The following is an 11,518-nucleotide window of genomic DNA, read 5'->3' as shown; positions in this document are numbered from 1 at the left end:
AATAATAAAGGCAATGTGGCACAACTCAAATAAGCAACACATAGTAACACTCAGCACACCTCCACGCTGGCTGAGTTGTAACACTGTGTTCTGTGTGAGTTATGGAGTGTGTGTGTGTGTGTGTGAATGTAAGAATATGGAAATTAGCGTGTGTGTGTGTGTGTGTGTGTGTGTGTGTGTGTGTGTGTGTGTGTGTGTGTGTGTGTGTGTGTGTGTGTGTGTGTGTGTGGACGGAAATTTGCCAAGAGCACCTACAGTCTTAAAAAAAAAAAAACTGTCAATACTTGGTTCCGTTACATAAAAAGCGACATTTATAAAAGTACAAAAATCAAACCACATGACAAGGAAAGAAAAAGAAAAAGTATATAAAATTACAATAAGGAAAGGAATAATGAACCTTGACAGACAGACAGACAGACAGACAGACAGACAGATAAACAGCACCTCATTATTTAAGCCACAAAATACATCTTAATAGGAAATGAAATAAAAGTCTATAACACTGAAACAAACAGAAAATAATGGAAAGAACACATTGAAGATTAAAATTGTAAAAATATTATTCAATTTTTTATATATATTTCAGTCTGGCTCATTCACTCATTTATTCATTTTACATCCTCTCTCTCTCTCTCTCTCTTCCTTTTTCTTTCTCCAATTCACTTATTTTATACGTCAATGTCTTGCTCTATAATAAAAAAAAACGTACTTGATTTTTTTATATATCTCTTTCTATCTCATTCTCTCATTTATTAACCTTATATCCTCTTCTCTCTCCCTTTTCCTCTTTCTTTCAACTATTCTCTCATTTTATACGTCAATATCTTGCTCTATAATGAAAAAAACTCACTTAATTTTTATATATCTCTTTCAATCTGCCTCATTCTCTCATTTATATCCTCTTTCTTCTCCCTTCCTCTCTCTCTATTTCTCTCTCTCTTTCTCCCTTATTCACTCATTTCATAACTCAATATCTTTCCCTATAAAAAAAAGACACACAATTTTTAATATATCACTAACTCATTCACACAAATTTTTATATATCACTCTAACTCATTCATTCACTTCTTAACCTATCCTCTTCCTCTCCCTCTCCCTATTCACTGCTTCGTAGGTCAATATCCTGGTCTGGGATGCGGCCGAACTCAGCATTGACCAGTTCGTAAATAGAGGCGGCGTCTTGGCAGGGGAACGCCTCCTGGCTGTTGGAACACGTGAGGGACTCTTGGCTAAACATGGTCTGATTTGGGCAGAAGAACGAGAAGTGGGCGACTGTGGAAGCCTGGAATAGAGGGACGGGAGAGAGAGGGGGTCAGTCCTGGTGGTGGTGGTGGTGGTGGTGGTGGTATGGGTGACTATTAGAAGTACTTGAGTTTTGGTGTTTGGTTGTGAAAAAAAAAAAACCTGGAATAGAAGGACGGGGGAGAGAGGGGGTCAGTCCTGGTGGTGGTGGTGGTGGTATGGGTGACTAATAGAAGTGTTTGGGTGTGTCTGGGAGTGTTTCGGTGTTTGGTTGTGAAAAGAAAGCCTGAAACAGAAGGAGGGGGTTCAGAAACGCTTAACTTCCCCACCACGACAGTTCTTCCCTGTAAATAACTTGAAACCTTGCCAATGCATCACCAGAACCATAAAACCCTTAAAAACACGATCATCTTAAACTAGAGCCTTTGGGAAGTAATGTTGGCGAAGGAGCAAAGCATTTCAGAATATGGGCCTTAGTTGTGGTGGTGGTGGTGGTGATGGTGGTGGTGATATGGGTGACTTTGGGAGTGTTTGATTGTGAGAAGGAAACCTGAAATAGAAGGAAGGGGATCAGAAACGCTTTTTTACTCTTCCACCGTGACTATTTTCCAAGGCCACAGAGTTGATTAGCGGGGTTTTCAAGAGTGTTCCTCCAGTTAGTAATATAGAAATCTTGTCACTCTGCCTCTAGAATGGCGAAAACACACTAAAAACTCGTGTACAATTAGATAAAGCCTTTTGAAAGAGTGGAAGTGAAGCTCGTAATTGTTTGAGTATACAAGCATTAGTGGTGGTGGTGGTTTTGGGTGTGTTTGGGTGTGGCATATGAGTGATGAGGCAAGAAGGAAGGGAAGAAAGAAGGGAGAAAGAAAGAGAGAGAAAGAAGAAGGGAGGGAGGTATGTTTGTGCTAGATAAGGAGATGGAAAGTGAAGAGAAAGAGAAGGGTGAAGGAAAACCCATTAATAATAGTGATAAAAGGTCAGGAAGGTGTGAGAAGAGGAGGAAGAGGAGGAGTCAGTCAGTCAGTCAGTCAGTCAGTCAGTCAGTCAGTCAGACAGTCCAAAATTATCAAGTATGGAAGCGAAAGAGAAGAAGAACAGGGAAAGGAGAAAAGAAGATGGTGAGAGAGAGAGAAAGAAAAACGGATCAGTCAGTCAGTCAGTCAAAGAACCAATCAGTCAGTTAACCAGTCATTTGTCAACCAGTCACTCAGCTTTCCAGTCAGTCATTTAGCCAATCATTCAGTCAGTCATTCAATCACCAACCAGTCAATCAGTCACCCAGCCAATCAGTCAGTCAACAATCTGCATCATTTAATCACTCACACATTCAGTCAGTCATCCAGTCAATTATCCAGTCACTCAATTAATCACCAGTACCAGTTAATCACTCACTCACACACACACACACACACACACACACACACACACACACACACACACACACACACACACACACACACACACACACCATTTCCCCTCACCCACCTTTCCTCACTCATTTCACCTCCCCTCACTTCTCCTTCCTCATTCATACCACCTCCCCTCACCCTCCTTTCTCCTCCTACCTCAGTCACCATTTTTTCCTCACTCATACCTCCCGTCGCTCACTTCCCACACCTCATCTCACCTCTCCTTCCTCGCCAACAATGGGCAGACACACGTGGAAGACTCTGCATTCGTTATCCACATCGGCATAGTAACCATAAGGCCTTCCCTCGCAACTGAACGATTCGCTGGGTGTGCCTATCACGTCCTCGAAGCCTGAAGAGAACACGTAGGCCATGCGGGCGGTGGCGACGGAGACCAGGGCGGCGAGAACAAGGGCCTCTCTCATCGTGGTGGTGGTGGTGGTGTTGGTGGTGGTAGCTGGAATATAAATGCTGGTGATGGGGTTATGGTGTGTGTGAGAGAGAGAGAGAGAGAGAGAGAGAGAGAGAGAGAGAGAGAGAGAGAGAGAGAGAGAGAGAGAAATGCATACACATCTTTTTCTTTCTTTTTGTAGTTAATAAAGAGAAGAAAAACGAGAGAGAGAGAGAGAGAGAGAGAGAGAGAGAGAGAGAGAGAGAGAGAAGTACCTCATTAACATATCACCATCACTTTGGGTTTTTCTCGTGTCATCATCTTCATCGACATTCAAGGACACTGTTCACTCTCTCTCTCTCTCTCTCTCTCTCTCTCTCTCTCTCTCTCTCTCTCTCTCTCTCTCTCTCTCTCTCTCTCTCTCTCTCTGTCTATTCATTTTATTTGTTTTATTTTTATCCCCTTCATTAATAATCATCTTTTTTTTCTATTTTTTTTCTTTCTTTCATTTATCTTTCCTTATTTTTTAGTTTTTATATATTTTTTGCATTTATTTGGTTATTTATTTACATTGTTAGTTAGCTAATGGGTTTATTTCTTCATTTATTTATTTATTTATTTATTTCATTGTTTAGTTCGTTTGTTTAGTTAAATTGTTACTTATTGAGTTAGTTTTTTTTATTTTCATTTACTTTTTTTATCTACTTATTTTTGTAGTCATTAGTCATCGCTTTCATTTTCATTTATTTATTTATTTTATTTTCCTTCGTCATTTGTTAAAGTTAGTACTATCATTATTTTCATGTCTTTTTTTCTTAACCCCTTCAGTACTGGGACGCATTTCCACCTTGAGTTTGGGTGTGATTAGATCCTTTTATTGACATTAGGAAGGTCTATGGAGGTCAGAAGATTAATGGCCACAGTCTTCACTATTTTAATCCCCACGTAAGTTTCTGAAGCTGTATACAATCACCAAATAGTAAGCAGAATGAATATAAAGCCATGTCCTGATACTGAAGGGGTTAAATAGAGCTTAATTTTAACCTTTTACCTTTATAAATAAGTTTCCTTTTAATTAATCTTAATATAATTATCTTAAAATAATAACAAATATATTTCTTCTATTACAATTTCTATTATATCAAACTTTTTCACTATTTCTTTTGTTGATCCTGTGTCTCTCTCCATCCATTGTCCTATTTCTATTCACGCCTTTCCTCTCTTAACCCCTTCAGTACCATGACGCGTTTCCATATTCATTCTGCTTACTATTTTACTATTTGGTGATTTTATACAGCTTCAGAAACTTATGTGAGGGATTAAAATAGTGAAAACTGTGGCCATTAATCCTCTGACCTCCATAGACCCTTCCTAATGTCAATAAAATGGTCTAATCGTACACAAATCTCAAGGTAAAAATGTCCCAGTACTGAAGGGGTTAATCTTGATCTTCGTCATTCACTTCTGAGTACGAGAATTATGCGTGTGTGTACGAGAGTCAGCTAAGGACAGTCTCCAGCTGCGGTACTGTCCCAAAAAAGGAGTATCTCAAGGACCGTCGTTGGCCAGGGAGGGTTGCCTTGTTTACTTGCATGTCTTGTCTACTCCAGCGAAGGTCAAGAAGAAGAGAAGGAGGAGGAGGAGGAGGAGGAGGAGGAGGAGGAGGAGTAGACACCAAATAAACATTTCTTGTCTTGTTTGTCCTTACCTTCCAGCGTCTCTCTCTCTCTCTCTCTCTCTCTCTCTCTCTCTCTCTCTCTCTCTCTCTCTCTCTCTCTCTCTCTCTCTCTCTCTCTCTCTCTCTCTCTCTCCATATCTCATTCTTCTTGTCTTCCATTTCATCTCTCTTCCTCCTCCTCTCCTCCTCCTCCTCCTCCTCCTCCTCCTCCTCCTCCTCCTCCTCCTCCTCCTCCTCATTACCCTCTGTCAGGATTACAAATGACCCGTTCATTCCTTCACTCCCTTTCTCTTTTCTTCCCTATTTACGTGAGCACTTCTAACCGCCCACCCATCTCTCTCTCTCTCTCTCTCTCTCTCTCTCTCTCTCTCTCTCTCTCTCTCACTTATTAATTTATTTTTTCCACTTTTTTTTGTTACTTTAAACGCATTTCTCTTTCTATTTTCGTTCAGTATGTTTTCCTTCCTTCATTTCTTTCTCCACAAACGTAACTCAAAACTTTTTCAATTAATTATCACACACACACACACACACACACACACACACACACACACACACACACTCACCTACACACGCCGAGGGTACAAGATGAAGTGATGATGCTGTGAAGGGCCAGTCCGCTTATATATATATGCTGAGTGTCTGGTGCGCATGCGTGGTGACTCTTGTTGTCTTGAGGATGCGCTGTGCCTCCTCCTCCTCCTCCTCCTCCTCCTTCTCCTCCTTCTCCTCCTCCTTCTCCTCCTCTTCAGTGACCTCCGCCCTCTCTTCTTCTCTTTCATTTCATAGATGATCCTCCTTTTCTTCCACATTGCACCCACCTCCTCCTCCTCCTCCTTCTCCTCCTTTTCTTCCTCCTCTTCCTTCTCCTCCTTCTCCTTCTCTTCTTCTTTCTCCTCTTCCTTCCTTCTTTTCCAGGCCACATTCTCTGCACTTTTCTCCCTTGTTCTCTCTCTCTCTCTCTCTCTCTCTCTCTCTCTCTCTCTCTCTCTCTCTCTCTCTCTCTCTCTCTCTCTCTCTCTCTCTTACTCTCTTCTCCTTCAATATTCCTCCTCCTCCTCCTCCTCCTCCTCCTCCTCCTCCTCCTCCTCCTCCTCCTCCTCCTCCTCCTCCTCCTCCTCCTCATTAACTTTCCCTTTCATTCCTCAATTTCTCAGTCTCACGCTTCCTCTTCATTCCCTTTCTCTCACCCTTTATCTCCCTTCTCCCCCCCCTCTCTCTCTCTCTCTCTCTCTCTCTCTCTCTCTCTCTCTCTCTCTCTCTCTCTCTCTCTCCGGGCAGCCGTGGAAGAAATGTTTGGCGTGGGAGATTAAGGAGAAGAATAGGAAGAGGAGGAGGAGAAGAAAGGAAGAGAAGAAAGGAGAAAAGTTTGATAAGGAAAAGAATCTGTGTTGGTGAAAGGAAGGCCAGAAGAAAAAGAAAGAAGAGATGAAGGGAGATAGAAGAAGAGAAAGTAAAAGAATAGGAAAAGAAGAGCAAGAGGAGGAGGAGGAGGAGGAGGAGGAGGAGGAGGACGGAAGAGGAAGAAGAGGAGGAAGGTGAAAGAATGGAAATGAGGAAAATTTGTAAAGATGTGAAGTAGAACAGAGAGAAAAGGAAGGAAGGAAGGAAAGAAGGAAGGAAGGAGGGAAGGATGAATGAAAGTAGGAAGAGGCAAAAGAGAGAAAGAAGAAAGGAAAGAAGGAAGCAAGGATATAAATATGAGAAATGGAAAAGAGAAAGAAAAGGAAGAAAAATAAATAAAGAAAGAAGTGAAAAAGAAAACTAGAGAAAGAAAGGAAGAGAAAAAAAGAGAGAGAAACAGAAAAGGCAAAAAAGATAAGGAGATAAGAGGAAGAAAAGGAAGGAAAGGAGGAAAAGGAAGAAAAGGAGAAAGGGAGAGACGAAGGGATGTCAGGAGGTGTTTTCTTCCCTCCCCCCCTCTCTCTCTCTCTCTCTCTCTCTCTCTCTCTCTCTCTCTCTCTCTCTCTCTCCCCCCAGCCTGTGTCAAGGAAAGGAAAGGGGGGATAGGCAAGTGATGGGGGAGGGGTGAGAGGAAGGTGACACAGCACACCTGGACGCTGAGAGAGAGAGAGAGAGAGAGAGAGAGAGAGAGAGAGAGAGAGACTACAAGAATACAATATTAAGAAAATAAAAAGCTTTCTTTTCTCTCTCCTCCTCCTCCTCCTCCTCCTCCTCCTCCTCCTCCTCCTCCTCCTCCTCCTCTACCTCCTCCTCCTCCTCCTCCTCCTATTCCTCCTCCTCCTCCTCCTCTCATAACAGAGCGTGGTCAGGCAATGTGAGACACGCTTACAACCACTGCCACCCATCTCCGCCCCTGCCCGCCCACTCCTCCAATGTTAAATGTCTCCACCCACACCCAACAAGCCCCCCACCCACTGTCACCCACCCCACTCCCTCTCATCCCATCAGCCCACCCATGGCAAACCCCCATTAACCTCTCACTGTGTGTGTGTGTGTGTGTGTGTGTGTGTGTGTGTGTGTGTGTGTGTCCACCTCCCATATCTCCCATGACTCTCTCTCTCTCTCTCTCTCTCTCTCTCTCTCTCTCTCTCTCTCTCTCTCTCTCTCTGTCATACCCATCACATTTAAGGTATGAATTATGGCCTTTCACGCGCGCGCTCGCGGGCACACACACACACACACACACACACACACACACACACACACACGACACGCCCCTGAACAAAATGAGCATGCTGCCACCCACGCCTTACCATATTCTCTCTCTCTCTCTCTCTCTCTCTCTCTCTCTCTCTCTCTCTCTCTCTCTCTCTCTCTCTCTCTCTCTCTCTCTCAGTAAACAATAATCAGCTGATGCGAGTCATGTGCTTACCTAATAGCATTGTCCTTCCCTCTCTCTCTCTCTCTCTCTCTCTCTCTCTCTCTCTCTCTCTCTCTCTCTCTCTCTCTCTCTCTCTCTCTCTCTCTCTCTCTCTATATCTATATATATATATATATATATATATATATATATATATATATATATATATATATATATATATATATATATATATATATATATATATATATATATATATATATATATATCACACACACAAAAAGATAATTGCAGATAGGACCCGAGAGAGAGAGAGAGAGAGAGAGAGAGAGAGAGAGAGAGAGAGAGAGAGAGAGAGAGAGGAAGGTCGGACAAGAGTATGCAAATGACGCTGAAGAACTGAAGCTGAGAGTTGCAACACGACGGGACTCTGTTAGAAAGTGCAAGGAGGAGGACGAGGAGGAGGAGGAGGAGGAGGAGGACGAGGAGGATCAGGAGGAGGAGGAGGATCAGGAGGAGGAGTGAGAGAAAAAGAGATTGAGGGAGATGAGGCAGTGACAGACAGACAGACAGACAAATAGACAGACAGACAGGTAAGCATTAGACAGACAGAATGACAAAGAGAGAGAGAGAGAGAGAGAGAGAGAGAGAGAGAGAGAGAGAGAGAGAGAGAGAGAGAGAGAATAGAACACACATACATAAACATACACATAGACAGACACACAAACAGATGAAAATAGAGACAAACAGACAGACAGACAGAGAAACATATTTGTATTAGTGAAAAGAAAATGTGAAATGGAGGAGGAGGAGGAGGAGGAGGAGGAGGAGGAGTGATAAAGAAAAGGAAGAATGGCAAAGACTGATGACAAGTGATAGGGGCATTGTGATAAAGAAAGGGAACAGAAAGAATGGAAAATAAATCCTTAGGTTGTAAAAGAGATATGGAAAAAGAAAATGTAAATAGATAACGCTCGGGAAGAAAATGGAAGGAAGGAAGGAAGAAAGAAAGGAAGGAATGAAGGAAGGAGCAAAAAAGATGAAGGAAAGAAAGAATAACAAAATAATATACACAATAAGAAAAAGAAAAATACGAATGACTAACAAAGAAAGAAAGAAAGAAAGAAAGAAAAAGAAAGAAAGAAAGAAAGAAAAGTAGGAAAACAAATTATTACTGACAACAAAGATAATAAAAGAAAGAAAACAACAAATGAGAGAGAGAGAGAGAGAGAGAGAGAGAGAGAGAGAGAGAGAGAGAGAACCGGAAATCATTAAGGGTGGAGACAATTAAGTAGTTACCAGTCATTTAAAAAGTAAGTGAGGAAGATTCATGAACAAGAGAACACACACACACACACACACACACACACACACACACACACACACACACACACACACACACACACACACACACACACACTTCCTTCCTCCCCTTCACTTGGCCCTTCCTTCCTTTCTCTCTCTCTCTCTCTCTCTCTCTCTCTCTCTCTCTCTCTCTCTCTCTCTCTCTCGTTCCTTCATTCCTCCTTTCGTTATCCCTTTATTCTTCCTCTCCCTCTTTCCTTCCTCCTCCTTATCTTCTTATCTTTCTCTTTCCTTCTCTCTTGTTCTTGTTTTCTTCTTCCTTTTCCTCTCCTCTCTGACTTGCTATCTAAGACGAGAGAGGATAAGGGAAGAGGAGGAGGAGGAGGAGGAGGAGGAGGAGGAGGATTTGTTCTGAGTCGCGTGTGATGGTTTGTTGATTGAGGCGAAGGAGGAGGGGAAGGAAGAGGAGGAGGAGGAGAAGGAGGAGGAGGAGGAGGTGGTGGAGGAGGAGAAAGGATGAAGGTGAGGCTAGGAGGCTGTCAAGGAGATGAGTGGAGATGTGTGTAGGAAGATGAAGATTATTATTATTGTTATTATTATTATTATTATTGTTGTTGTTTTTGTTGTTGTTGTTGTTCTCCCTTTTCTTCTGTCCCTTTCGTTCTCCTTCCTTCCTTCCTTCTTCCTTTTTTTTATCCTTTTCTCCTTTTTATCCCATTTTCTTCTTATTCTCTTCATTCATACTTCTATTATTACGTTTCTTTCTTCCCCTTCCTTCGTTCCTTATTCTTTTATTTTATCACATTTTGCCTCATTCTATTCTATTTTGCCTTATTCTATTCATTCTATCCTTCATTTGTTTTTCTAGTTCCAAATTTCTTATTCCTCCTTCTTCACTATGCCCTTGTTAGTCTCCTTCTTGTTCATCTCTCTCTATTTCTCCATTCCTCTTTCTCCATCAACTTTCCTTATTCCTATCTTTACCTTCAGTTACTTGTGTTTCTCTCTCTCTCTCTCTCTCTCTCTCTCTCTCTCTCTCTCTCTCTCTCTCTCTCTCTCTCTCTCTCTCTATCTATCTATCTATCTATCTATCTCTCATTTCTCTTTTTTCACTGTTTATTTCAATTATCGCATTTCTCTTTCTCTTTCTCTTTTTGCTATATCTCTTTGAATCATCCTATCTCTATCTCTCTATCTATCTCTCTGTCTATCTATTTCTCTATTTATTTCTTATTATTACTGTCTGAATTAGATTATTGCATCTCTATCTCTATCTCTCTTTCTATCTTCCTATTTATCTCTTTCTCTTTCTCTATTTTACTCTTGAATTATCGTGTCTCTGTCATATTTATCTCTTTCTTTTTCTTTCTCTCTCTGACTGTCTCTGTTTGAAGGATCGTCCCACAGAGAGCCTTGGCCGGGGTGATGAATGGGTGGGTGTATTATTCACTTTGTCTTCCTAAATGCCCCTCATGTTTGTTCTCTCTGTGCAATGTTGTGGCAATACTGTTTTGTGGATTCTCTAAACCTTTGAACCTCTCTCTCTCTCTCTCTCTCTCTCTCTCTCTCTCTCTCTCTCTCTCTCTCTCTCTCTCTCTCTCTCTCTCTCTGTTCTTTCTCTCTTTTTATTCTCTCTTTCTTTGTTTCTCTCTTTACATCATCTGCTAAACATCCTTTTTCTGCATTTTTTTTTCAACATTTTTTCCTCCTCCGTCATTGACTCTCTCTCTCTCTCTCTCTCTCTCTCTCTCTCTCTCTCTCTCTCTCTCTCTCTCTCTCTCTCTCTCTCTCTCTCTCTCTCTCTATCTATCTATCTATCTATCTATCTATCTGTGGGTTTTCAGATTCGGCACTTCTGAGAGAGAGAGAGAGAGAGAGAGAGAGAGAGAGAGAGAGAGAGGAGGAGGAGGAGGAGGTGGAATAGTGACGCATGGCAACCTTTGAGGTGAAGATGCGGTGGGAAGGTTATGAAAAGTGAGAGTGAGTGAGAGAGAGAGAGAGAGAGAGAGAGAGAGAGTACATACACGCGAGAGTACATCTAAAATCCATCTCTCGTTCTCCTCCTCTTATCTCCTTCTCTTTTTCCTCCTCCTCCTCCTCCTCCTCCTCCTCCTCCTCCTCCTCCTCCTCCTCCTCCTCCTTTTCCAGCAAAGGACACAAAACACCAATTTCTTTATATAATCATCCTTAAACCTTTGTAAGAATCCTGTACAGCCCTTCCTCCTCCTCTTCCTCCTCCTCCTTCTCCTCCTCCTCCTCCTCTTCCTCCTCTCCTCCTCCTCATCCTCCTCTGGCAACCTTTCACCCGTTTTCTATCTCAGCACTAAAGGGGTAACGCAAACATCCCTGGCCACGCCCCCTGTGACCCTCCAGGTAGCAGGTCACGGAGGGGGGGTGGGGGGAGGGCAAATAGAGGATCCCGTAGCCTGACCTGACGGGTGAGGCAATGGGAGGGAAGGAGGGAAGGAGGGAAAGGATGGAGGAAAGGAGGGAAGGAGAGGAGAGAAAGGGAGGTAAATTAGGACAGAGCACAGTGGGTACCGTTTTGGTGGTTTTGTTTTGCAAGAGAGAGAGAGAGAGAGAGAGAGAGAGAGAGAGAGAGAGAGAGAGAGAGAGAGAGAGACGTTCCTACTTTCTTCCTCCAAAACCTGTCAGGATAAGAAAGTGAAACAGGGAAAGAGAGAAAAAAAATTGAGAGGGAAAGATTG

The 11,518-nt window shown here is 42.4% G+C and overlaps 1 protein-coding gene across 1 annotated transcript; it reads right to left on the bottom strand.

Annotated features, from left to right (window-relative positions):
• Positions 1-954: 954 nt before the first annotated feature.
• On the bottom strand, positions 955-5,323 carry LOC123503243 (U-scoloptoxin(01)-Cw1a-like). Its single transcript, XM_045252810.1, has 3 exons — positions 5,290-5,323; positions 2,873-3,111; positions 955-1,282 (listed from the first exon to the last, which is right to left on the bottom strand). Exons 2-3 carry the CDS (start codon positions 3,077-3,079, stop codon positions 1,097-1,099), a joined length of 393 nt encoding a protein of 130 aa, XP_045108745.1. The 5' UTR covers positions 3,080-3,111; positions 5,290-5,323; the 3' UTR covers positions 955-1,096.
• Between the last annotated feature and the right edge of the window lie 6,195 nt (positions 5,324-11,518).

Source organism: Portunus trituberculatus, chromosome 13 (genome assembly GCF_017591435.1).
Source record: "Portunus trituberculatus isolate SZX2019 chromosome 13, ASM1759143v1, whole genome shotgun sequence".
NCBI lineage: Eukaryota > Metazoa > Arthropoda > Malacostraca > Decapoda > Portunidae > Portunus > Portunus trituberculatus.
The sequence above is the reverse complement of the archived record's forward strand: the minus strand, read 5'-3'. Positions and strand labels throughout refer to the sequence as shown.